The 27,984-nt window shown below is 40.7% G+C and overlaps 1 protein-coding gene across 2 annotated transcripts; it reads left to right on the top strand.

The window, feature by feature from the left end:
- The first annotated feature begins 111 nt into the window (after positions 1-111).
- PXT1 (peroxisomal testis enriched protein 1) lies at positions 112-27,984 on the top strand. 2 transcript variants are annotated; one of them, XM_025418583.3, is made up of 4 exons: positions 112-250; positions 1,166-1,343; positions 20,015-20,145; positions 27,226-27,544. In XM_025418583.3, the coding sequence occupies exons 2-4, from the start codon at positions 1,175-1,177 to the stop codon at positions 27,295-27,297; spliced, it is 372 nt and encodes a 123-aa protein (XP_025274368.3). In that variant the 5' UTR covers positions 112-250; positions 1,166-1,174; the 3' UTR covers positions 27,298-27,544. The 2 variants fall into 2 exon arrangements, with proteins under 2 accessions (XP_025274368.3, XP_025274367.3); XM_025418582.3 differs by lacking the exon at positions 27,226-27,544 and adding an exon at positions 27,552-27,984 and having other exon boundaries at positions 115-250.

The raw sequence follows: 27,984 nt of genomic DNA, 5'->3' as shown, positions 1-27,984 counted from the left end.
TAGTATATTTGAAAAATAATGAGTCAGAATTCTACTTGCTGATTCCCACCCCCTCTTGGTTTGCAAGATAACTGCTTATTACTTTTCTCTCAGTCATTTCTTTTTAGTTCTTGTTTCTTTGTCTAAAGCTGCAATGCAGCCACTAGCCACGTGTAGCTACTGAGTACCGGAAATGTGGCTGAGTCCAAATTGAGATGTATTGTAAGTGTAAAAGACATACTGGATTTTGAAGACGTACATTAACAAGAATGTAAGATATTTCATTAATAATTTTTTATACTGATTACTTATTAGAATGATAATATCTGGATTTATTTTGGGATATATTTGGGTAAATAAAATATATCATTAAAATTACTTTTACATGATTCTTTTTACTTGCTTAGTGTAGCTGCTAGAAACCTTAAAATTACATATCTGAGTCACAAATTTGTATTGGGTAGCACTGATCTAAGACTCCTGAAGTTTTCTCCTGTTACTTTTTTTTGTTGTTCTTTATTGTCTGACTGCTCTTAACCATTCCTTCCCTTTCAGTAACTGCTTAGATTTAGAAGGTAAACTAGAAAGTGAAACTCTGTGGCCAACCTTTAAGTCAAGAGAATTAAAGGCACTGGTAAACAATGAAAAGTCTCAGTTCAATTCTTCAATGTATTGGGTTGGTGCTACAGTATTAGAAAAAGGTGGGACAGGAGAATAGTCTTCATTAGTGTTTGTAGAGATGGACTTTGTGTATGTGGAGACATAAAGAGATAATACAAAATCATACATACACAAGGAAGTAGGACAAAAATGTATTTCATCTCCAACCCTCCCCATCTCTATGATTTTAATCTATTTTCTTTTTGGTGATGTTAATACGTCTGCCTTTTTCTATGCATACTTATTTAGACTGCTCTGTTGGTAGAACGTGGCTATTGAAGAAAAACTGCTTGGAGATGAGGATGTGGGGTGGTGTTGCAGATCTAAAGACCAACAGCATAGGTCTTAAAGATGTTTATCTAAGTTGAAAAAAGACCTTAATTACCCTGTTCCATTTTCCACTCTAAACCATAACCCTTAGATATGTAGAATAAAGGCTGCTTGTATTGTGAGAACACCAATATTCATCAAACATACTGAATATATACTGATGGGGGAAATTCTCTGAAGATATATTTTTCAACAGGGAAAAAACATGAAGAAAAAACATGATACCATTGTTTGTGAACCTAAAGAACTTCTGAATCCCTCTCCCAAAGTAACAAATTGTTGCAAATCCCTGTGGGTGAAATACAGTTTTCAGAAGGAGTACATGACCCGACTTGTCAGCTCCCAGCCAGTTTCAGCCATGTCAAGGAACCCAGGTAAGATATTATTTGTGTTAAGCTAAGATAAATATTCTATCTAGCACATATTTTGCTTGGTATTGAGGACATAAAATTGGGCCTTAAATAGATTATTTAAACATTAACTGTAAGAAGATAGTGGTAAATCTATTCATCAATGTTCTTCGGTGGTAAAAATCTAAAGCTGACTTTGCCTCATGATACTAAATCTCTTAGTGTCTATTAGCTCTGAATTGTTGATGTGACAACTCATTCAGATGACCCCAAATTAACTAAAATAGATCATATTTGTCTTTTAATACAAATTCGTCTTTAACTTGACCTGACAATGTCCATGTTAAGTAGGGAAAATACACTTTAGGTTCCTCTTTGATTTTGCCAATATAGGAAAGAACATGAAGGAAAGATAAGCTTGAATTATTGTTTTACAAAAATTTGCACGCTTACTAAATGTCCCTGAATGTTGGAAAATTAAAGCCTTATGTTGTGAAGGATATTAGGATCAGGTGTTAAATTTATGTTTTTTTTTCTTAGACTTTTAGATTAAGAATATGCTAAACACCTGAGAGGAATAATCAAAGCTAATTTCAGACTATTCTCCATTTTAAAAAGAAGTATAAGCCACTGAGAAAGTGGCAATTTCAGGCATCCTGATAGTCTCTTGCCACCATATCAAATAGGGTAGCTATCTTCTAGAAAGACCCGAATTGACTGAAATACTGAATTTTGGTATGTGCAGGTGTCAACAATGATTGCCTAAAGCCTGAGACTGTCACCTGTGAATACCTTCTAGAACATGTTTGAGATGTAACCCCGTACACCATAAAGTTTAACCTCTTAAAGGGCAGAATCCAGTGGTTTTCAGCATATTCATAAGGCTGCGCAATCGCAATCACTGTTCTGGAACTAATGTTGTAAACTTTTCCTGGTACGTTTTCACACTCAGCGAAACCATTGGATCCTCACAGATTCCTCCTCGGGCCCCTTCCGAGGTGCCCCATGGGAGGCTGGTCCAAATGCTTTCCTAATTAGTCTCGCCTCAAACGCAGAAGCAGGGTGAAAACCAAAGCCCCTCCGCTTGATGTACGGGGTGACCGCCAACAACCAGTCGACGTGTTTGTTTTCGCTCTGTATGTAAAGCCTTACTCGGGACTGGTCTTTTTTTTTTTTTTTTTTTAAGATTTTATTTACTAATTCATGAGAGAGAGAGAGAGAGAGAGAGGCAGAGACACAGGCAGAGGGAGAAGCAGGCTCCTCGCAGGGAGCCCGACGCGGGACTCGATCCGCGTCTCCAGGATCGCGCCCCGGGCCGAGGGCGGCGCCGACCCGCTGGGCCCCCCGGGCGGGCCAGCGGCGAGCGTCCAGGGGACTGGGATCCGGCACGAGCCTCCCGCTTCTTTCCCACCCGCTTCCCGGCCCAGGAGGCTGCCGCGCGCTTCTCCCTTTGCCTTTGGGGGGCATGTAGGTGCGCGCAGACTGAGGGCGGCGCTGTGAGAGGGCCGCGGAGGTGTCCGGACGGCGTCAGGAGCGCCGAGCCGCAGGGTGAGGGGAGGCGCCGGCCGGAGTCCTGCGGACACGCAGCCCACGTCTCCCGCTCGCCGCCAGGGGCCCGGAGAGCGCGCGGGCCGCCTGGGAGCGCGGTGCGCGCCCCTCATTGGCCACAGCGGGTCCACGTGACCTGGCTCGCAGCGCCGCGGGAGAGCGCGGCTGGGCCACCGCCATTTGCAGGGGCTGGTGGGGTCGCGGGAGGTCGCTCCGAGGGCCTGCGGAAGCTGTCTCGCTGGGAACCTTAACAAGAACGAGAACAAAAGAACCAAAAAACGCCTTAAGTACTGCTCAACGTAAAACCCCTATGAGGAAGCTGATTCTGGAAAGGTCTCCTTTCCCCCTCTTTTGGCTTTTGGACACAGACTGGAAGTGGAAATCACCAGTCGTTATGCAGTGTGAAGCCCACATCTGTTTCTCTTGTTACTTTTGGGAAATAGACACGTTTGAACGTTGAACTCCTCGGAGAAAGAAAACAATTATTTAAAAAAGATTTTATTTATGAGAGACACAGAGAGAGGCAGGCTCCCTGCAGGGAGCCCAACATGGGGCTCGATCCCGAGTCCCCAGGATCACACCCTGGGCCGAAGGCCAGCGCCAAGCCGCTGAGCCACCCAGGGGTCCCCAAGGAAGCAATTTTTGTGAGGGGAACTTAACCACTTTTTCTTGGAAAAGTTGAGGGGATGCGGAGGATCTTGGGAAGTCCAGGGCATCCCCTCTGGGCATCCCCTCCCCTTGGGAGGTCCTGATAAGTCATTTAAGGGAAATGAGAAACTCTTGGGGAAACAATTAGTAAAAACAAAATAGGGCTTTTCCACTTATAAAAAGTGCAATAATTACTGGTAGGGGAGGGCAGCATGACGTAAGTGTGTGTCTAGGTATAAATGAGATAAGTGGATTGTATAAGTCTAGTCCAGTTATTCAGCCTCTTTCTCCCTTTGAGAGTGCTTGGGTGCTCATTTTTGCTTCTCCTAAGTCTCATCAACTCCCTCTTCCTCTAGGTGGACGCATTTTCTTATTTTATTCATTCAAAAAAAAAAAATTGCTAGGGCCTACTGAATTCCAGATGCCATGCTACATACTGGGATGACAGTGATGAACAAAAACATTAACAGTGCCTTCCACCCCGGAGCGTACTGTGTGGTAAAGGAGGCAGATAGTAGTCAATTAAACATAGTAATGTTCAATATGATGGGATTAGTGCTAAGAAGAGGTCCAGGTGCTATAATGGGTCTTTGACCTAGCAGAGAGATTAGAGAAGGCTTCGCTCAAGATGTAACCCAGGCCTGAGAACCTGAAGGAGTTAAGGACAGTGGGAGTTGCAGGCGGAGGGAGCAGCTTGGCCAAGGGAGAGCTGATAGCCTCTCCCCTTCCAGTGACTGCCCCTCTCACTCCTTTCCACCACATATAAATTAATCTTGCTTCCAAGTTATCAAAGACACTTTTATCATTCAATTGTTAAGTTCTTAGGGAGTGACTCATAACCTATAATTATTGTTATAGACAATGTATGTACAGTAGGTAAGTATACACTATACACATCTAGGGATGCCTAGGTGGCTCAGTGGTTCAGCATCTGCCTTCAGTTTAGGGCCTGATACTAGAGTTCCCTGATAGAATCCCACCCACAACAGGTTCCCCTCAGGGACCCTGCTTCTCTCTCTGCCTGTGTCTCTGCCTCTCTCTCTGTATCTCTCATGAATAAATAAATTAAATCTTAAAAATCAATATATGCGTCTAATATACATTATCATCTCTTGTTTTATATAATAAAAACATGCAATGATTATAACCATTTAGAATATGCTATATCTCAACAGAACTAAAAGCACTACAGGAATTCAAAGTGGTAAGAGAACACAGTCTTTTGGAAGATTCAAAAAATACATCTTGAGAAAGTAATTTTTGAGATGTGATTCAAAGGTAAGATTTGGTCAAACAGGATAAGAAGGCTGGATGGATGAATTGAGATGTGATCTAAGCGCCTTGAAAACCAGTCCAAAGAGTTTATAGAAACTAAATAGAAATGTTTTATTTCACTTTTAAGGACTTTCCTGAGATATTTTTTCCTTTCCAGTGTTTACCTTGGAAAATTTAAAATCTACAAAAGAGTTGCATAAATAAGTCTATGGTTAGTCATATACCTTTTACATGGATTTACCATTTTTGGGGGGGAGGTGGCACATTTACTTTATCTTTTTATCTCTCTCTACATTCACACATACTCGTGAATGGATGTACAGATGTTTTTCTTTGCTACAAAGAGAGTTAGATAAAGTAGATATACTAACTTCATCTCTAAATAATTCTATCTCTAAATTTATCTCCCAAGAACAAAGATTTTTCTGCATAACCGCAGTACAATTATGACATTCATGAGGTATTTTTTATTTTTTTATTTTTTAAAGATTTTAAAAATGTATTCATGAGAGACGCAGAGAGAAAGAGAGAGAGAGAGAGATAGGGAGAGATAGGCAGAGACACAGGCAGAGGAAGAAACAGGCTCCTCACAGGGAGCCTGATGCAGAACTTGATCCCGGGACTCCAGGATCATGCCCTGAGCTGAAGGCAGACACTTAACTGCTGAGCCACGCAGGCATCCCTGAGATATTTTTTAAATTAAAATTTGAGTATTCACATTAACATATCAATAATAAATGAGTTACTAATTTTAAATAGCATGCAACAATGACTGAGACATTAAGTGCTATACAAGTGTTTGCTTATAAAAACACATTTTCATGAGTGGAAAACCAAAGAATATGAAAATTTTGGCATATGGTGAAAAGTCTTACATTCTTGTTCCCTGTCTGTTCAGTTGCCACTCTCAGCACTTCTTATTATAGGCAACCATTGTTCTTGATTTTGGGACATTCTTCTAGAGGTTCTTTATGTAAATATGAATAATTGTGAGTATAGATTTTTATACTCCCTTTTTAGAGAAAAGGTAGCATACAAAGCACATTGTCTTTGTTTTCTCACTTAACAATATGATTTGGAGATCTTTCTGCATTAATACAGTGTTATTTACAAGGCATAATATTCCATTGTGTGAATATAACATAATTTATTTAAATAGTTTACTCTTGATATACATTTCGGTTGTTTCCAATCATTTACTATTGACACGAATGCTACAATAAATAATCTTTTTTTTTTTTTAAGGAATCCAACTTGGTTTCCTTTTTTTTTTTTTTTAAATTTTATTTATTTATGATAGTCACAGAGAGAGAGAGAGAGGCAGAGACATAGGCAGAGAGAAGCAGGCTCCATGCACCGGGAGCCTGATGTGGGATTCGATCCCGGGTCTCCAGGATCGCGCCCCGGGCCAAAGGCAGGTGCCAAACCACTGCGCCACCCAGGGATCCCTACAACAAATAATCTTGAACATATTTGCATTTGTAAAATTTGACAGATACATTGCCCCCTACAGAAGTTGTTCCAGTTTCATTCCCATCAACTGTGGGAGTATCTTCAGGCTTTTGATAAAGTTGTATGCCAAGAGGCAATAATATGTGAATGTGAATTATTGTTGATGTTGTACAAGTTTAAATGAAATATTTGTCTTCAAGAGAAACTAAAAGGTAGGGCTGTTCTTAGATAAACTTATAGAATAGCCAATGTTTTTTCGTCTAACCCTATGTTCTGTCCCATTCTCTCCACTCCCTTTATGCAACCGCATCTTTAGAATCATAATCGATAATATCTGTTGGATACCTTCTATGTGTAGGGCATTGAGCAAGATTCCAGAGTTATGAAATAGAATCCTCAAGGAATTCACTGTTCAGTTGATCAGACATGCACAAAATATGAATAGTTATTATGTTGAGTTCCAGAATGCAAAACACATCTCTGGCTTTGGCACACTCAATCCTCTGTTGCATCCTACCTCCATGTCCTTCCTTTTCTGCCCCTTTGCCTACCCAGTTGAGCTACCCAAGCCTTGTTGCCTTTCATATAGCTCCTCATTTCTCTTATTGTCCATTACTGAAACATATCCAACTTGTATTCCATCTTCCTAATGCAGATACTAGATTTTGTATTTCCCAGATGACAGTTAATTGATGAGTTAAACTAAGAGATGCAAGTCATTATGCTTTTGATTGGCATAGGCAGGGCTGGCCCTTACCACTTCGAAGTAGGTGACCTCCCTTTGGAGGATCTCTCTACTTGATTGTGCCCAGAGAGGATAGTATTTCTCCTTTCTGGGAACCTTCTCTCCTGGGGAGGCTCTCAGTCCTCACTAATACCCTCAACCCTTCGTTTGGGTGTCAACTAATCATTAGGGTGTTATTTCAAGATGGCCTGAGATGTGAATGTCATTAATATGTGTAGGTTTCATGATACTCTTGAAAACAGCAATAGAAACTGAAATGACAGTATGGTTGCAATTTTTATCAAAGGGCCATATATTTCAGCTACTATGTAAGCCACCTACGTAGGGGCTTACTCTTGGCTGAGGCAAATTATTGTACTGAGACCCTAGCCCTCCCTGCCCCCTCTCTTCGCCCTCTCCCTCTTTACTCTGTTGTAGGGTTCAGGAACTCTGAGGGCCATTGCCCTCACAGCTTTTTTAAAAAAAATATTTTATTTTATTTATCTTAGAGATAGAGCGAATGGGGAGAGGGAGAAGGAGAGAAGCAGACTCCTTATTGAGCATGGAACCCATCATGGGACCCTGAGAACATGACCTTCGTCGAAATCAAGAGTCAGAGGCTCAACCAAAGGAACTACTCCGGCACCTTTCAGAGTTCTTTACTTTTGAACCCAGTCAGGCAGCCCTGGCTCAGTGGCATCTGGCAGAAGGAAAGGGGGCCTGTGAAGTGGAGTGGGTGCTCTCCAGTGCCCTTAGACACTCTTCCCCTTCATCTTTTCCCAGGCTGCTCACAGCCTGGCTGATCTCTTGTGAAAGATTGTTTTTTTCCAACTGTATTACCCTGCATAGGTGATACACTTTGTACTCAGGCAGAAGTGGTTCTCACTGGCTGCCCAATGTATTTAAATGTATGGAATCAGGGACATTTGGGTGGCTCAGTGGTTAAGCGTCTGCCTTCAGCCCAGGGTGTGATCCTGGAGTCCCGGGATCAAGTCCCACATTGGGCGCCCCCTGCCTGTATCTCTGCCTCACACTCTCTCTGTCTCTTATGAATAAATAAATAAGATAAAAAAATAATAAATGTATGGAATCAGGTAATGATGATGTATTTCATTGCATTACATTTTTTTTTTTCTCCAGGCACTCATGCCCATGAGAACAAATCATGGATTAGAGAGGTTGTTTGGTAAAAAGGGCCTGAAGGCCTTCTACTGTATTTGTTGAATGAATGAATGAATGAATGAAGGCTAAATTAGTATCCAGCCTCTCCTTTCACCTCTACCCTATCCCACTGTCCCATTTCCAGAAGAGAAACTCTTTAACTGGCTGTTTTTCAGTTGTGTAGATTAATGAGTCTCAACTCTGTATGTTAGGATCACCTGGGAAGCTTTTTTAAAAAAACAAAACAAAAACAACCTATGTGTAGGTTTATTCCAAGAACAACCAAGTGTTTTTTTTTTTTAAGTTTTTTTATTTATTCATTTGAGAGAGAGCATGCGTGTGCAAGAGCATGCATGAATGTGCAGGTGCACAGGAGGAGAGGGGAGGGTTAAAGGGAGAGGGAGAAGCAGATTCCCTGCTGAGCAGGGAGCCCGATACAGGGCTCAGGGCTTAGTCCCAGGACCCTGGGATTATGATCTGAACTGAAGGCCGACTACTTAACTGCCTGAGCCACCCAGGCATCCCCCCAATTTTTTTTTTAAGTTTTTATTTGCTTATTCATGAGAGACACACAGAGAGAGAGGCAGAGACACAGGCAGAGGGACAAGCAGGCTCCATGCAGGGATCCTGATGTGGGACTTGATCCCGGGGCTCCAGGATCACGCCCTGAGCAAAGGCAGATGTCTGCTCAACCGCTGAGCCACCCAGGCGTCCCCCAAATTGTTTTTTTTTTTTTTTTTTGTCTCCAAGTCAATAATCATGTATAGCCAGAGTTGAGAAGTACTGTTCTAAATAATGTGTTTGTTCATCTATCTCTTGGTTTATCGAATTGATGCCATCCATTGATTCTTTTTTTCCTATTGATTCTTTAACATGACAGATCATACCCTCTCTTCTCATGTTTAATAGTTAAATTATTATTGTAACACTTCTCTTCGTTGTCTTTGTAAACTTAAGCAATTTAAACTCCTTATTTCATATATTTTCAGCATGATCACATGACTCCCCATTTTATAAGAGGCAGATACTAACTTTCCAGTCCTCTGCTCACCCTGCTCTTTGTCCCTTACACTTTTTTATTTTTATATAGCCAGAGTTGTTAGCATTTACATTCTGGCCTCCAGCCACAAGCAACTCTTCCATGCTTTGTCCATCAGCTGAGTCCAAAAGTTAGAAACCAATAACCTTGGTTTACATTTTTGTACCTATGTAAATACTGCCAAATACCAAGTCTAGTGGTAGTCAATAAGATATATAAGCCTTATTGTATACCTGGCACCTATGAACATCAGTTTTTAATATCATAATAATCTTTTTTGAAATATTTTATTTATTTATTTGTTTGAAAGAGAGAGAATGAGCACAAGTGTGGAGGAGGGGCAGAGGGAGAGGGAGAATCACGCTCCCCACTGAGCAGGGAGCCTCTCAGGGCTCAATCCCAGGACTGTGAGATCATGCCCTGAGCCGAAGGCAGCTGCTTAACCAACTGAGCCACCCAGGTGCCCCTAATATTCATAATAATTTTAAAGTCCTTTTTAACAAATGAGGAAACTGAGGCCCAGAGAATCTAAGTATCTTGCTTAAGAACAGGAAATTAGAAAGTAACTGGGCCAAACCTTGAAGCTTCCCCTATGGAGGATGGGATAGAAATTTCTTTTGTTTAGATTCAAGGTTAGGACACCTACTGGCTGGAAAGAGAATGCTCATGAAGGATATATACACATTTTTTTCTTTCTCTTTTTTTGGGGGTGGGGGAGGTGATGCTTGTCTTCAGCTCCTGTTATACAACTCTGATCAGTTTTCTTTTTTCCATTTCTGTTAGTAACTAATTTCAGCCACTTTAGGATCCCCTTCTTTCTCAGCTGATGGCGTAGTTTTCTGCTTCATGTACAAAATTGATGTCATTGGGGTACACACCCGAATCTCCTTCTCCCTTGCTCCAGACTTCTTTACACCAACATCACAACTTACCTCCTTCTATTCTATCTCAGAGGAAGGGCACACCCCCTACTCCTCCCCACCCCCCACCTTCGATTCAAAATTAATCGAAGTTTAATTAATAAACTTTCCATGTACTTTTATTCTCATTGCTCCTAAACCTCTGGGATGTTCCCTCGACAATTTGCTCTACTCTATCTTTCATTGCCATTATTTCTGCTCTAATTCCTCTCCTCAACCTACAAAACCTGCTCAGGACTCTCAACCTAGGAAATTCCTTCGACATATCTCTTCTTTTTGCTACTGCCTATTCTCTCTCCTTCCTTCATCAGGGCACCCTTTGGAAGAGTAGTCTATACCTCTTGGCGCTAAATCCAGTCTAGTGGCTCAAATTCACACTTCGCTGTCATGCAAACTTCTTTTCATCCTTACTGTATGAACAATTCTCTTTTGCTCTACTTCAGTCCTGGGTGATACCAGCAGTCCTTTTTGAAAAGAGCAGTTTGTCCTTGGTGAGAGATTTGAGCTTTCCTGAGATTGATTATAGTGGTCTCGCTAAATTTAAGCAAACTGTTTTGAAATTGTTATTCAGCTTGGGTATTGTTAGCTATTGAACATTCAACTATATATGTTTAATTGGTTTTGAAAAGATGTCCTTTTTAAAAAAGTTTTATTTATTTAGAGAGAGTGAAATACAGCATGAGAGCAGGGTGAGGGGCAGAGAAAGAGGCAGATGCCCACCAAGCAGGGAGCCCAATGTGGGGCCCAGTCCCGAGACTTTAGGATCATGACCCAAGCCACAGGCAGACACTCAACCAACTGAGCCAGCCAGGCACCCCTGAAAAGATGACCTTTGAGATGAGGCAGTGACCACTGATTTTGCACTTGGCAGATTTAAATGTTCAAAGTAGTTGAACTTACAGCACTACTTAATGGCTTAAAGTGCTCTTAAAAGATGCCACTTTCCTCAATTAAAAGGAAAGGTTTCACTGAGTTTGAGATGAGGCCTTACTTTTCACTAAGGTAGTTTGTTTCTGCAAAGGAGACGTATGTATTTTTCCAATCTGGAAGCAGATGGTCCCACATGTGGAGAGGCCAAGACTTCAGACGCTTCACACTCAGTTCTGTCCACTTGTTGTGTCAGCATCCAAAGGTAAACGGTTGTTCAAGACCCTGAAGTTTAGGGGTGGTGGCCACCAGCAATAAAATCCATATGTACGGGAAGGATTTTTTTCTCTAAGTATAATCACTTCCCGGTGATTGAAACAGGGACAAAATTGCCGTGTCATACAGGTAAGTACCATGAAGTTTAACACAGACGAATGCCCTGTTAGAAGGAACTATAAAGCAATTCCTTCATCTTCAACTTAAGCCACATTATAATTTGCTTCACATTCAGACCATAAACTTCCTGTATGACCTTTTATTGTTTTCTGGACTTTCTTATTGCCTTTCCTTTTTTTCTTCTTTTAAGGAATTTATTTATTTATTTATTTATTTATTTATTTATTTATTTATTTATTTATTTATAGAAAGAGAGAGAGAAGGAGGGAGAGAGGGAGAGAATGAGCAGGGGCAGGGAAGAGAGGGAGAAGCAGACTCTGTGCTAAACAGGGAGCCTGTTTGGGGACTGGATCCCAGGATCCTGGGATCATGACCTGAGCCAAAGGCAGATACCTAACCAATTGAGCCCCCCAGATGCCCCACCTTCTCTTCTGCCACATGATTTATAGTTTCCATTTCTTTGAATTTCCCCCAATTTTCAGCTGTACTGGCTCTTCTATAAGTCTTCCTTGCCCGGGAGACTTCCCTTCTAGAGCTGTTCTCTAACTCCCATCTAGTCTCTTTCTAGGCGTATTGCACCTCTGTCATCCGGGGACTTTCCCAGATCATGTGGGTTGGATTCACCTTCTGCCAAATTTTTTTCTTTCTTGGTTTAGTCATAGTCTGTGTTACTGGAAGACTTCTTTTGGAGACCTCCTCAGGAATTTTGGATGGAAGAAAATCTTCCCAAACCTTCATATATCTGCAAATATCTTTATTCACCTCTCACATATAATTGAGAGTTCTGCTAGACATGGAATTCTAGGTTGAAAATAATCTTTTATAAGATTCTTCAGGGCAAAAATAGTTCCTTTATATTCATTCATTCATTCACTCATGCATTCATGGGAAGTCTGTTGCCAAACAAATCAATGTTTCTCTGGAGATTTTTAGCATCTCCTATGCTTAGTGTTTTGAAATTTTATTTTATTTATTTATTTATTTTATTTTATTTTATTTTGAAATTTTAATATGTTCTAGAAGTGAGGTTTTTACTTCCCCATTTGTTGTCCTGAGAACTTTGTGGGGCTTTTGTGTGTATGTGCGTGTGTATGTGTGGGGGTTACTTTCTAATCTGAAGTTTGGTGTCTTTCAGCTTTGGGGAGCTCTCTTACGTTCTTTGCTTTGAAATCTGCCCCCCCTCCCATTTCTCTCTTTCTGGCATTCCCATAAATCAAATACTCATCTTTCCATATTGGCCCTCTAGGTCATCTTTTCTTTCATATTTTTCACCTTCTGATTTTTTTTCTGAGTGATTTCCTTGACTTTATTTTTTCAGACAAACTGTTATGCTTTTAATTTTGGCAATCATATTTTTTAAATCAGAAAGATTTTGCTCTAGGATTATTCTTTTTTCATAGCATTCTCTTTTTGTTCTTGAATGTAATATTTTCTTAAATCTCTCAAAATATATACATTAGAAATTGCAAACATTCTCTTCCATTCCCTGAATTATATATTTTCTTTAGGATTAGCTTAGTTTGTTTTTCTGGTATTTCTTGCATTCTTTGGTCCTTCTCAATTGCCTAGTGATCCTGTGTTATTTTAAAGAAATATGGACTGGGTAGCTGGTGTGTTTTTTTTTCTCTGCTTTGTGTGAGTAGGACTGTTTTCTTAGATGGTAGCAGTAGCTAACATTTATGTAGTGTCTACCCATGTTCCAGGCACTGCCTTGTGCAAGCTAAATATATTAATTCATTTAATCATCTCAAATACCACTCTATGAGGTAGTTACTATGATATTTTAAGTTTCATTACATTCCATCAATTGTAAAATATACCATCATTTTGTTTACTACTAAGAAGATAAATATACCATCATTGTTGTTTACTACTAAGAAGATAAATGTTGTTGAAATATGACATGCCATAGGTTATAAAATATATTTTGATTTTAGAGGCATTAAAAAATCTTAGGGTTGGGGCACCTGGGGGGCTCAGTCTGTTAAGCACCTGCCTTCTGCTCAGGTCATGATCCCAGGGTCCTAGGATCAAGCTCCACATTGGGCTCCCTGCTCAGTGGAAAGTTTGCTTCTCCCTCTGCTTCTGCCTCTGCTTATGCTCTCTCTCTCTCTCTCTCTCTCTCTCAAATAAATAAATAAATAAATAAATAAATAAATAAATAAAATCTTTGGAAAAAAATCTTAGGGTTTTACTAATACATTACTATTACATTACTATTCCCATCTTACAGTTGGAGAAACTGAGGCACAGAGAGATTAAATAACTTGTCCCGGGTTTCACAGTGTTATCTGTAGTGGGTTTTGTATTTGGACCCAAGTGATCTGGTTTCAAAATTTTACCACTCTGCCTAACTGGCTCCCTGCTGAGTGGAGACTCATATGGAGGCATAGGAGAGCTCTGAGTTGGGGGTGCTTTAGGGAGATGAGTTAGGGAGCTCACTTTCTGGTCCCAGGTCCCCCAAATACTAGAACAAGGAGATCTTTAATTTGAGGCACCAACATTCCTAAAGAAACCTTAGCTTTCTTCACAAGATTTGTTTTCTTCCATTAGAGAAGAGTGGTCTGGGTTTTTTTTTTTTTTTTTTTTTTTTTGCCTGAAGTGTGTGGGTATAGTGAGTGGCCTGGGGGTGTCGAGGCCACCAAGTGATACAGGTGATTCCCATCAGATTTCCAGCCAATGTCACATCTCCTTCTCCCAGCCCTGGAAGGGCTCCATTTAGTGGAGTAAATGACCTTGCAAGCCTCAGGAACTCTTGTGGTGAAGTCTTGGTGCTTTCTCTGCCTGGCTTATTGGTCCATATCTTGTCTCATCTGCTTTCTGCCTTCCAGAAACATGTACAGATCTCCCATCTGCTGTTGACCCAGTCTTCCATTCTTTTCACTTTTGTGGCTTTATTTATTTTTTTTCATACATTCATTTTGGTGATGTCTTGGGAGGGATTAGGGGCAATGGGAGGCCAATGCTTGTGTTCAGCCTTGAGCCAGAAGTCCCTAGACCTCTACTTTTAGTGAACAAAATCAAGCTTATGAAAGCATGATCACTATATGAGAAATTAAAATATTCACATTATAGCTAGCAGCAGAGAAACACTTATAAAACCATATTTGCTTAGAAGATTTCCTGAGTGCAACTGAAGGGAGAGGTGGTCAAAGTTTCTTATGTAGGATTCTTAACACACAGCAGTGTTTTTTATTTTATTTTTTTACAGCAGTGTTTTTTAAAATTACAATACATTGAGGCTTATTATTTGCTTTATGAAGGAATTATTCTTGCAAAAAGATTAATCACATGATTGTCCCAGATTTCCCAGTAGCCCATTTAGACTGTGATTTTATTTTCAGAACTCTGTGTGGAGATATGTGTGTATATATATAGTACACACATATATATAGTATATATGTTATATAGTATAATACTATATATACTATTATATGTATATATAGTAACTATGTTATATAGTATATATATGATTATACACTATTTTATAAATATAATATATAAATATATTATATTTACATAATACAAAATATATATTTATATAAATAAATATATATATATTTCTCCATACAACTTTTCAGCATAGAGCAAGATACTTTTCCCCTCTGGATATAAAAAATTCAATACTTGGAAAATACAGTTTTATTTACTTTTTTGTTTAATTTGTTTTGGTTATCTTGTCACAGGACTTTGCACTTCTTCAACATATAACTGTTTTAGAAATTTGATTTAACAATTTCTTACCTGTAATTTTATAATATTTATTATAATATGGTGACATAGTTATTTTGCTGCGTAAATGTCTGCAGGACAGGGATATCAGTCTCTCTTTAAGAGTCAGCAAATAATGCTGACTAAACAGGTTAGTACAGCAGAGCCCTGAAGCCATTTTGTATTCAACTTTAAAAAATATATTTTATTTATTTATTTGAGAGAGAGAGAGTGTGTGTGTGCATTCATGAGCACAAGGAGCGGGGGAGAGAGGGGCAGAGGGAGAGGGAGAAGCAAACTCAGCACTGAGCAGGGAGCCAGACAAGGGGTTCAGTCTTATCCAGGACCCTGGGATCATGACCTGAGCTGAAGGAAGATGTTTAACGGACTGAGCCACCCAGGCGCCCTTGCATTCAACTTTTATGAGGAATGACTAAATGATCAGAACCAAAACACAAGCTGCCAGGAACCTAATTTTTATTTTATTTTATTATTTTTTAAAGATTTTATTTTGAAGTAATCTCTACATCCAGTGTGGGGCTCGGACTCACAACCCCGGGATCAAGAGTCAATATCCCATTGACTGAGCCAGCTGGGCACCCCAGGAAACTAATTTTTATTTTTATTATTATTTATTTATTTATTTATTTATTTATTTATTTAAGATTTACTTATTTATTTATTCAGAGAGAGAGCGAGAGAGGCAGAGACACAGGCAGAGAGAGAAACAGGCTCCATGCAGGGAACCCGACGTGGGACTTGATCCTGGATCTCCAGGATCACACCCCGGGCTGCAGGCGGCGCTAAACCGCTGCACCACCGGGGCTGCCCGGAAACTAATTTTTAAATTTCACTTTTGGAGTCTGCCCTGAAGCAGATTTATTGCCAACACAATTTCCTACACAGTTTTTCCTATATTTGACAGCTTTGGAAATTGATATGGATATTGATGACTATTTGTTTGGTTGCAGGGAAGAAACTTACTCCAGTCACCTCCAAAAAGCTGTGTTTGCTGGTGAGAACGCTTATGAAACAGAACTGAACTTGGAGGGTTCAGGTTCTGAGGCAGTTCTGGGCCCAGTCTTTTTTGAGTCTTGCTTTCTAATGAATGTTTGTTCTGCTTACTTCTTCTCTGTTGGGAGCTTCCTCTATCTCTCCTTTAAATGTTTCCTTCCCCTTCATAATTTTCATTTGCAAATGCTTTGACTTATCCTAGGCCTGACATAATCCTGTGGCATTCCTTGTCCTACTGACAACTTTTCCCTTAGTCTCTTGAACATTGAACAGAGGTGAAGGGACCGTGTTCTCTTGAGAGGCTAGGTTCTGACTACCTGGCCAGCCAGTGTATGTGCTTAGGTCAGGTATTCATCTCTGATCCAAACAGCTGTGGCCTAGGGTTGGGGTGGGGACATGGAAGGAGCTTGATTGCTTAGGCAACATGGCAGATTCTTTTGGAAGGGGATGTGGACATCACATTAAAGATGGGCATCTTTAATGAAAGGACTGTAAGGTGTGTTTCAGGATTCAGAATCATTATCATCCTCATCAACACATGCACACACAGAGTCATAGTCAATATACTATAGTTACAAGTAACGATGCCCAATAATATATTTCAGAAGGAAATTTTCTTTTTTTAAAAAATATTTTATTTGAAAGAGAGAGCATGAGCAGAGGGAAGGGCAAAAGGAGAGGGGGAGGGAGAAGCTGATTCCCCACTGAGTGCAGAGCCCAATCCCAGGACCCTAGGATCATGACCTAAGCCAAAGGCAGATGCTTGACCCACTGAACCATCCAGGTTCCCTGAGAAGGAAATTTTCAAAAGGCATTTAAAAATGGTTAGGAAAACACTGTTTCTTCTGCTTTCCCATTTACTTCTCTCATTATTCCTTCTCAGTCATTTTTATGGTCTTTTGTTCCTTTGCTTACCTTGTTAATCATCAATCTTATCCATCAGCTATATAAGCTCAGAAAGATCTTACTCTCTCCTACATTTTTATTGAATAAATAAATGAAACTCATAAATCTTTGAGTTCTGACATCCCTTGAGCTTTGGATATATTGCTTTTTTTTTGTTTTTTTGCTTCAGAAATATTCCAGATGCCTGCTAAGATGTCCTACCAGGTACCTTAAATGTATAAAAGAACTCAAAATTAGCTTCTTCTTCTTTCTACCTGCCTCCTCTACCTTCTATACCTGTCCGCCCTTGACCCTCATTCTCTGTACAGCTGATGATGCCATCACCTTTCCAGTGTCCTGAGCTGGAAAAGTAAGAATTTCCTTTTCCCTCACATTTCTCAGCTAATCTATTGCCAAATTCTGGCCTATTCTGTTTCCCAAGTATTTATAGGATTTGTTCTCACCACTCACCCCTATTAGTACTGCTTCAGGTGTGTATGCACTAGTTCAAGCTCTGTATGGTGAGGTTTAAGAATATGGGCTCTGCAGCCAGGCAGACCTAGGTTTAAATCCTGGCTCTCACACTTACTAGCTTTCAAACCCTGGGCAAATTACTCAACCCATCTAAATCACCGGTCCATGGCAACTACCTAAGGAGCTTTAAATAAAATACTGCTGCTTGCTTGGTTCAACTGATTTCACTGGAATGAAGTGAGGCCTGAACTGTGTGAATTTTTAAAGACTTCCCAAGGGATTCCAAGCCAGAGCCAAGTTTGAAAAGGACTGCCCTAATCCACAGTTCTCTCATCTGTACCCTGCGGTTATGACCACATGGGGGTCATTGTGAGGAAGTAGTTAGTAAGACAATGCTGGCGTGGGGTAGGCAAGCTAGTTATTATAAGGCAACTCCTTATCATCTCTCTGCAGTACTTTGCAGTAGCCTCTTACTGCATTCCCTGTCTTAAATTTTACCCATCTCCACTTCAATCCCAGAAGGAAAGAGCTAGAAGAAATCTGATCCTGTAATTTCCAGCTTAAAATCCTTCGGTGGGTCCCCTGCTCTCCTAGATGAAGTCCAAGCCTCTTTCTGTGCCTTTATGATTTTACTTTTGCCTACTCTCTTACCTCTGTCTCTCATCATCGCCTGCCTTTCAACAATAGCCCTACTTAGACTTTATGTACAAAACCTCACTGTCATCCCTGTGCTTTTGCTCAGTTGACACTTCTGCTTGAAAGATCTCGTTTGCCATTCCTTCCCAGCTGGGCCCACCCCCATCTCTCCCTTCTCCTGGCTAATTTTTCATTCTTCATTCTTCAAGACTGAATTCAGTTATCACTTTTTAGGGTCATCTGTCCTGACTCCTCTGTGTAGACCTTGCTCTTATATATAACATGTTGAATTGTAGTTTGTGTCTCTCTCCTGCTAGATTTTTTGAGGACAGGACTTACTCTCTCAGTTCAAAGCCTGGAAAATCAAAGTCCTCAAATTGTATTGAAACAAAATAGGTTCAATGCAAAATTTGCTGTGTCTATGAAGCCATACTTATATCTACTTTAGTCCAAATTTATTTGCTCCTCCTCTGTATGCCTGAAGCACTTGGTAATTGTTTCATCCCAACCAGAGGGTTGTACACAACTTTTTTTTTTAATTTTTTTTTTAATTTTATTTATTTATGATAGTCACAGAGAGAGAGAGAGGCAGAGACACAGGCAGAGGGAGAAGCAGGCTCCATGCACCGGGAGCCCGACGTGGGACTCGATCCTGGGTCTCCAGGATCGCGCCCTGGGCCAAAGGCAGGCGCCAAACCGCTGCGCCACCCAGGGATCCCGGTTGTACACAACTTAAGGACAGAAACCTTGTCTTAATCTTTGTAAGTTCCCCAAAGCATCCAGCACAGTAGTTTACTCATAGTATTGCTTAAAAACACTCATTGGTTGTTAAAAGCAAATAAGGTTTGGAGGAACTCATTCAAGGACCATGGATATAAGCATGAAATGGAAAAATCTATTTTACAAAACTATAAAGATAGAGACCTGAGTTGTGCAGTAGAGTAACTATTAACCATGTTTGCCTCCTGAGTGCTTGAAATGTGGCCCATTGAGGAACTGAGTTTTAAGTTTTCGTTATTTTTAATTTATTTAAATGTAAAAACTGACACTTGGGTGACGGGCACTGAAGAGAGCACTTGAAGGAGGAACTCATTCAAGGAGGAACTCATTCAAGGAGAGGAGGAGCACTTGAAGGAGGAACTCATTCAAGGACCATGGATATAAGCATGAAATGGAAAAATCTATTTTACAAAACTATAAAGATAGAGACCTGAGTTGTGCAGCAGAGTAACTATTAACCATGTTTGCCTCCTGAGTGCTTGAAATGTGGCCCATTGAGGAACTGAGTTTTAAGTTTTCGTTATTTTTAATTTATTTATTTATTTTTATTTTTTTTTTTATTTTTAAATTATTTAATGTAAAAACTGACACTTGGGTGACGGGCACTGAGGAGAGCACTTGTAACTGGGTGTTACACTATATGCTGGCAAATCAAATTTCAGTAAAAACAAACAAAAAACCTGACACTTGATTTCATTGTTGGAAAACTCTTAAGTATGTTTGGAACAACTGGGTTGTATATATCTACCTTTAAACTGTAGATTTCATGAAATCAAAATACAGATTAAGGTTTTCCAATGAAAAGATAGCACCTGGATTGAGATTGCTGTAGGTATAAAATAAACACTGGATTTGAAAGACTTAAGTATAATAAATAAGAATGCAAAACATATTGGTAATAATTTTCTATTGATTATATGTTTAATACTAATACTTTGGCTGTATTGTCTTAAGTAAAATATACTACTAAAATTATTTTTTCTGATGTTACTTCTAAAAGATTTGAAATCTAGATTAATCTATTCCAAGGCAAGACTTTGCATTTCTATAATCATTGATGATGAGATTTCATCCCTCTCATTGCCTGAGACAGTTTTTAGTGACAAGTGGGGAGTGATTTACAGATAGTTAATCATCTCTCTTGAACTCTTTCCTGTCAATGTAGATCACAGTCTGCCTTCTCAGCCTAAGGAGAGTAGCATTGGCCAGAACCATCACCAGGAGGAAATAATCCACAAGTTGGCCATGCAGTTGAGAAACACTGGAGACAGCATTGATCGTAGGATGGTTCAAGAGGTGGGTCTTCGTTTTCCCCAGCCACGGTCAGTCAGGTAGCGAGGAAAAGCAAACAGAACAATGGCTGTCAAGTGGCTGGGATGCCCAGGAATTAACAGAACACATGGATTAGTAATGTCTAGAGTATGAACATTAGATCTGAAAATTGTGAACGTGAGTCAAAGCCAGTATTTGATCTCACACTTGCTATTCAAACTGTGGTACATGGACAGCTGTATAGCAGCAGCAGCTTTTGGCAACTGGTCAATGTGCAAAATCTCAGTCCCCAGCCTCAGTGCTGGAATCAGAATCTACTTTTTTACACATACCCCAGAGATGTGTGTGCACATTAAGGTGTGAGAAACGTTGCTCCACACCCTCAAACTAGAGTGCATATTAGATTCACCTGTGGAGTTTGAAGAACAGCCGCCTGGGCCCTACCTTGAGAGATTCTGATTTAATTGGCATGAGATGTGTGGTCTGGGCACTTTTTTTTTTAAATTTTATTTATTTATTCATGAGAGACACAGAGGGGCAGAGACACAGGCAGAGGGAGAAGCAGGCTCTATGCAGGGAGCCCGACGTGGGACTCGATCCTAGGTCTCCAGGATCAGGCCCTGAGCTGAAGGCGGCGCTAAACCGCTGAGCCACCCAGGCTGCCCGACATCAGGTACTTTAAAAGCTCTCCAGGTGGTGGGGCACCTGGGTGGCTCAGTCGGTTAAGTGCCTGCCTTCGATTCAGGTCCTGATTCCTATGGTCCTGGGGTTGAGCCCACCTCAGGCTCCCCGCCTCACTGGGGAGCCTCATGCCCGCTGGTGTTCGCTCTCTGTCAAATAAGTAAAATCTTAAAAAAAAAAAAAAAAAGGCTCCCCAGGTGAATCTAATACTCATTCAGGGAAGAAAGCCTTTGCTTTGTCATGGTTTTCCTCCTTGAACCAACCCAGAGGTGATAACGATAACCCTACCCCTCTGGTTTCTTTGTTTCTCTTGATTATTATAAGAGATAATAAGGGGAAACGGGAAAGAAGAATGATTACCGTTTGATGTCTTAAGAGGTGTTCAAGTCCACCAGAACAACCTATAATTGCTCCATAAGGGGGTGGGGCTGGGTGGGGGAGGGGCTGCCTTCAGAGCTCAACTTCTTTCCCTCAAATGGACCTGTCCTGTGATGATTTCTTGTTCATCACTACTGTTGCCATCATGTTGGCTTCAGGGAGTGCCATGCCCTCTTTTATGGTCGGGTCCAAAGGTGAACAATACTCAGCCCTTCCCTCAGAGAACACATTCCCTGAGACTAAACATCCCAACTACTAAAAGTGAGAAGGAAAGAGGAAATAAACACAGAGCGTCAAATAAAATATTTGATGGACAACTTTCATTCAAACACATTTTATTTAGTGCTTACCGTATGCTAGACTCAGTTCCAGGCATTGGTAGCCAGAGCAGAGAGCAGGGTAGCAGATGAGCCTGCACTCGTTGAACTTGTAATGTAGGAGGGGGACAGTAAAGCAGATGACTCGTCAGATAGGGGTGCAGGCTCAAAGAAGGATGGGGGATGCTGAGTGATGCACAGTGACTTTGGGGAAGGCCTTTCTTGGGGAGGCAATATTTGAGCGGAGAGTGGAAATCAGGGAATGAGCCATGGGAATACCTGTGGGGAAAAGTGTTCTGGGCTGGGGAACAGGGAGTGCAAAGCCTCTGTGATAGGAGCAGGCTTAAGGCACAGCAAGGAGGCTGGAGTGGAGAGAGTTGAAGTCCAGAAGTTGGTCTCAGTGTTAGAGGCAGTGGTAAGGTGTCTGGGTTTTACCCTAGAGATAAAGGAAGCTTCAGGGAAGAGAGAGCAGGAGAGTGCCATGAGCTGATTGATCTACATTTAGGATAAGGACTGGCTGCCAGGCAGAGAGTAGGCTGTCGTGAAAATTATTTTAGTATATGTGCTGCCGAAGCGAGCACTGTCGTGAAAATTAAATGAGATAATTCATGTAAATCACTTAGAACAGAGCCTGAGCCACAGAAAATGATGACTAAATGTTATCTCAGCCAAGAATGAACTAATTTTCTGCCTTCGCCCTTTCCCAGTTGGAGTTGACCACCTCTGCTATGGATCATTTATCACCGCATATTCCTGTTATTCACCATTTCCCTTCCAGGCCGCAGTCTCTTCTGTAGGAAAGTTTTCCCAGATGACTGTACTTTATGAATTAAGATCCTTAGCTCAATGTTCCTGCTTCTTTATCTGCAAACTCTGAATACTCATGGTTCCTTATAATTTTTTTCTTTCAAGAGGAGAGAACAGAGGAGGACAAAGCACAGCGACCTGTTTTCTGTATTTGCCTCAACCCAGTCAAGAGGGCACTGCTCTACCTAACTTCCTATTCAATTTTCCTCCTTCTTTCTTTCCCTTCCCTTTGAAGGTATAATTAACTTATGTCTTAAATTTACGGCTACAGCTTAATAAGTTGACATTGAACTCTCCTGGCTTTTTAAAAAAATAAATAACTTTATGGAAAAATAAAATTCACATACTATACAATTCACTTATTGAGATTGTACGACAAATGGTTTTCGAATATTCACAGAGCTGTACAGCCATCATCAGAATCAACTTTAGAACATTTTCATCACCTCAGAAAGACACCTCAGACCCAATAGTTAATAGTCACTTCTGTTTCCTCCCACTTTTCTTCCCAGCCCCACCCAATTCCTTCTATCTCCATGGATTTGCCTATTCTGAACATTTCATGTAAGTGGACTAATATGCAGCCTTTCGTGTATGGTTTCTTTCACTTCACATGTTTTTTTTCAAGGTTCTTCCATATTGTAACACCTATCAGTATTCTATTTCTTTTTGTTTTCTTTATTTGAGAGGGAGAAAGGAAGAAAGCACAAGCATGGGGAGCAGCAGGCAGAGGGAGCCCTATGTGGGGCTTGATTCCAAGACCCTAAGATCATGACCTGAGCTGAAGGCAGACACTTAACCAACTGAGCCACCCAGGCGCCCTATTCTATTTCTTTTTATTGCTGAACATTATCCCATTGTATGTATGTATCACATTTTGTTTATCCATTCAGCAGTTGATGGACATTTTGGTGGTTTAAACTTTGACTGTTATGAATAACAATGCCATGAACATTTGTGTAGAAGTTTTTGTGTAGAAATATGTTTTCAATTCTTTGTGGAGTATATCTAGGAATGGAATTGCTGAGTCATGGGGCAACTTTATGTTTAACTTTTGGAGGAACTTCCAGGTGGTTTTCTAAAGTGGCTGCACCATTTTACATTGTGGCACAGTAGCAGGATGTGAGGATTCCAGTTTCTCCACATCCTTGACAACATTTGTTGTTAACTGTCTTTTTTATTATAGCCAGCCTGGTGGGTGTGGAGTCCCAAGTGATCTACAATTCCCTGATGGGATTCCCTGATGTTGTATATCTTCCTATGTGCTTACTGCTCATTTGTATATCTCCTTGGAAAAATGTCTATTCACATTCTTTGTCCATTTTAAAATTGGATTATTCTTCTTTTTCATTATTGAGTTGTAGGAGTTCTTTGTACATTCTAGGTGGAGGTTCCTTATATTTTCTCCCATTTTCACTTTTTTGATGGTGTTCTTTAAGCACAGTTTTTAATTTTGATGGAGTTCAATTTATGTATTTTTTTCTTTTATTTCTGCTACTTTTGGGGTTATATCTAAGAAGCCATTGCCTAATCCAAAGCCATGAAGATTTACACCTATTTGTTCTTCTGAGAGATTTAGTTTTAGCCCTTATATTTAGGTCTTTGATCCATTTGGAGTTCGTTTTTACATATGGTATGAGTTAAAAGATCATCTTCGTTCCTTTGCATATGGGTATCCAGCTGTCCCAGCACTATTTGTTGAAAAGAAAAGACTATTCTCTCCCTATTAAATTGCCTTGTCATCCTTGTCAAAAATCATTTGGCTGTAAATGTGAGGGTTTATTTCTGGACTCTCCATTCTATTCCATTGATCTGTGTGTCTATCTATACGCCTGCCCTAGCTTTCCCTGCAGCATTTTTCAAAGCTGGCTTTGCCCTAGACTGTTAAAGATATCTTGTCCTGGACCACAAAATTACATTTTAGACCACTTATAAATAGACCACAGTACATTTAAAAAATAATTTAAAAAATACCTCTGAAGTTTGGCTCTAAAATGCTCAAGGCTTTACTCTGCTGGTTCAAGACTTAAATCAAGCAACTTTAACAGAATTTCAAACCTGGAATGGTATATTTCATATATAGTCATCATTTATTTACCTTTTGTACTCTGTTTAATCAAGTGGCCACAGTGATTCTCCAGATGTCTTCTTGCTTTTGGTGTATTTAAAGAAACTTTTATTCTTGCTCTTGAAACTCCCTAACAAGGAGCAGCTTTTGTCTGCTAAATGGATTGTCCTTGAGCTGCCATGTAATTTGATTTCTTGCGGTTTTCACTTAAGCAAGTGTTCTTTATTTTCAAATAGGCCTTGATTCTCAAAAATGACATCTTCTGGGATCCCTGGGTGGCACAGCGGTTTGGCGCCTGCCTTTGGCCTAGGGCGCGATCCTGGAGACCGGGGATCGATTCCCACGTCGGGCTCCCGGTACATGGAGCCTGCTTCTCTCTGCCTGTGTCTCTGCCTCTCTTTCTCTCTCTGTGACTATCATAAATAAATAAAAATTAAAAAAAAAACATCTTCTATTTTGCTATTTAGGGGTTTTGCGGGATTTTGGTTCAAGGACCTGGTCTTCCCCCCCCCCCCCCCATCCAGGGCATGTAATTTTCCTAGGTAGAAAGTATGTTTTATTTTTATTATTTTAAGAAAAAATTTATTTATTTATTTTGAAGGGGGTTGGTGAGAGGGAGAGAGAATCCCAAGCAGATTCCACACTGAGTGCAGAGCCCAATGTGGAGCTTGATTCCACAACTCCGAGATCATAACCTGAGCCAAAACCAAGAATTGAATGCTTAACTGACTCTGCCACCCAGGTATCCCTAAAGTATGTTTTTTTTTTTTAATTTTTATTTATTTATGATAGTCACACAGAGAGAGAGAGAGAGGCAGAGACACAGGCAGAGGGAGAAGCAGATTCCATGCACCAGGAGCCTGACGTGGGATTCGATCCCGGGTCTCCAGGATCGCGCCCTGGGCCAAAGGCAGGCGCTAAACCGCTGCACCACCCAGGGATCCCCCCTAAAGTATGTTTTAAAATAGTCTTCCTATCACTTTTAGGATTTAAATATGTCTTTGGAATTTTTCTCTAGAGGACTCTTTCCTTTTGGATTCTAGAAATTGTGCCCTTGCCTCCCCTGCCATCCTTACAGGCCTAGGAGTAGGCAATAATTGAGACATTACTAGCCTGGGGAACTGCATCACCTTGTTTGTCCCCCACCTTTGTAGATAGTCTCTTTATTTAACTCTCCCTGAATTATCCTTTTTTTAAAAAAAGATTTTATTTATTTATGAGAGAGAGAGAGACTGCATGATTGAGAGAGAGTGAGCACGAGATTGGGGACAAAGAGAGAGTGAGAAGCCTCCCATGGAGCAGGGACCCTGATGTAGGGCTTGATCTCAGGACCCCAAGATCATGACCCAAGTGAACTGAACCACCCAAGTACCCCTCTTTCTGAATTATCCTACTCTGCAGTGTGCCATCTGTTCCCTCTGGGACCCTCATTGGTACAATAATGCATATGGAATATCTTAGCTTGTTAGAAAGAGGGGAGAGAAGCCAATGTTTATTAAACAATTTCTTGCAGGTGCTCTTTGAAAGACTCTTAAACATTTCATTTAATTCTCCCAATAATTTTATGGGTTAGTGGATTAGCATTTCAGGAGAAATCGGTTGAGGCTCAGAGAGATTAGGTAACCTAAGGTCACTTGGCAATTAAGTGACAAAACTAGAATTTAAATATATGAGCATCTGACTTGGTGCTGTATACATTTTCTCATCTACATTGCTGGAAGGAAACTCGTTCAATTTTCCTAACTGATATCAACTAAAAAGGGGGGAAAATCCTCTAATGATTCCCAGTTGCTGACAGGACACAGTCTAAATTCTTTAGCTTGCTACTATTGGTTTATCATTCATTCATTCATTTATTCAACTAACACTTATTGAGTATCTACTGTGTGTCAGGATCTGTTTAAGTACTGGAGTTATGGCAGAGATTAAAAGAGACAAAACTGGGGAACCTGGATGGCTCAGTTGTTTAAGTGGATGCCTTTGGCTTAGATCATGATCTTGGGTTCTGGGATTGAGCCCCTTGTCAGGCTCTCTGCTTTAGTGGGGAGTCTGCTTCTCCCTCTCCCTTTCTCCTTAGCCCCCGTGTGTATGTTCTCTCTTTCTCTCAAGTAAATAAATAAAATCTTTTAAAAAATGAGACAACTCCCTAATCTCATGGAGTTGATAATCTAAAAGGGAGACAAACTATAAGTGAACAAATAAAGTATATAGCTTATCAGACACTGATAAATATTGTGGAGAAAAATAAAGCAAGGAAAGAAATGAAGAGTGTTGGAGGATTTACAGTTTTAAGTTGAGGAGGGAAGGCCTTACTGGGAGGGTAATTTCTGAGCAAAACCTTGACAGAGGTGTGGAGGGAGCCCTGGATGATCTCAGGACCCCAAGATTCTGGGTCCTGAGTGGGGTGGGGTGGGGTAACAGTGGAGGCAAGCCGAAAGCAGAGACTCAGAGGCAGGAGCAGATATGGCATGTTTGAGCAAGGAAGCAATGAGGCTGAGGCTGAGTAGGAGAAAAAGTAGTAAAATCTATGTCAGAGTGGTTGGTAGAGGCAGATGAGGGAGGGCGCTGAGGTCCCCCTGAGGACTGAGGCAGAGCCGCTGGAGAGCATTGAGCAGAGGAGCACAGTTCATGGCCCACCAAGTCTGCTGTGTTGAGAAGGGACTGCCGGACGAGGGACAGGGACAGGGAGACCCATTTGTATTTGACCCTCAGCCTTGTTCTCTTGATGTTCACAAATAAACAGTGGTGTGTGCTTACTGCTCCACAGACCTGCTGTGCTCTGTTACCTCCAACTTGGCTCATATTCACCCCCACACACTCATCTATGTCCTATCCTTTCTTTCAACCCCAAAGCAAACATCTTGCTTCTTTGAGAGAACAAAGCAAAGGCTCTGCAAAGCCAGAGGAAGAGGTCATCAGCCCTGAAAAGAGTGCCCCGATTGCTGATGGTTAAGATGGGAAAACCCGCCCAGAGGAAGACTTCCCAGGGCATGCAGAGGATGTGGACATTACACAACAGACCAAGATATTGTCCGGCTCATACAGTTCATAAAGCAGCCCAAGAAGCTTGTTTGTGACATTGATTGAATTAATCTTAATATGGAGTTTCTATCTACTGATTGTTCTATTGCTTTTTTTTTTTTTTTAACCCCCTCCCCTCTCATTCTTGTGTTAAACAGGATCTCCAACAGGAAGTCAGAGAGGCACTGGCTCATTTTGTCTTGCTTTTCTTTGGAGGAGTTCATGTGTTGCTGCGCTTTCTCTGGAATAACCATTTGCTGTAAAAGGAATGTAAATGCCAACTCCTGCTTTGCTCCTGTCTTCTGAGAAAACCTGAATCCTACTAGAACAGATGAAAGAAAACCCTTCTCCATCTCCTTCTTTTTTACCCATCACTGTTGGTTCACACCTGGTTTGTTGGAGAAATGCAGACTCATCGGCCACTTGTTTGTGCAGAGCAACCAGCTATGAGATGTTTGTGATTGCCTCCTGGAAAAGCCCAAGATGGCCATGACACTTAGAGAACACCAGCGCTGTGGATGGTCCCTGTGTTCCTTGTAAGGAAATCTTAAACATTTTCTTCCATGAGTAAAATTGAACCTCATCCTCAAA

Source organism: Canis lupus, chromosome 12, assembly GCF_003254725.2.
Source record: "Canis lupus dingo isolate Sandy chromosome 12, ASM325472v2, whole genome shotgun sequence".
Classification (NCBI taxonomy): Eukaryota; Metazoa; Chordata; class Mammalia; order Carnivora; family Canidae; genus Canis; species Canis lupus.
This window is presented reverse-complemented; position numbering and strand designations above follow the sequence as displayed.

Coding starts and splice junctions, on each gene's coding strand:
- PXT1 (XM_025418582.3), top strand. CDS start 1,175: ATGAAGAAAAAACATGATACCATTGTTTGTGAACCTAAAGAACTTCTG. Junction 1,344..20,014: donor AGCCATGTCAAGGAACCCAG/GTAAGATATTAT, acceptor CTGTCAATGTAG/ATCACAGTCTGCCTTCTCAG. Junction 20,146..27,551: donor ATCGTAGGATGGTTCAAGAG/GTGGGTCTTCGT, acceptor TGTGTTAAACAG/GATCTCCAACAGGAAGTCAG.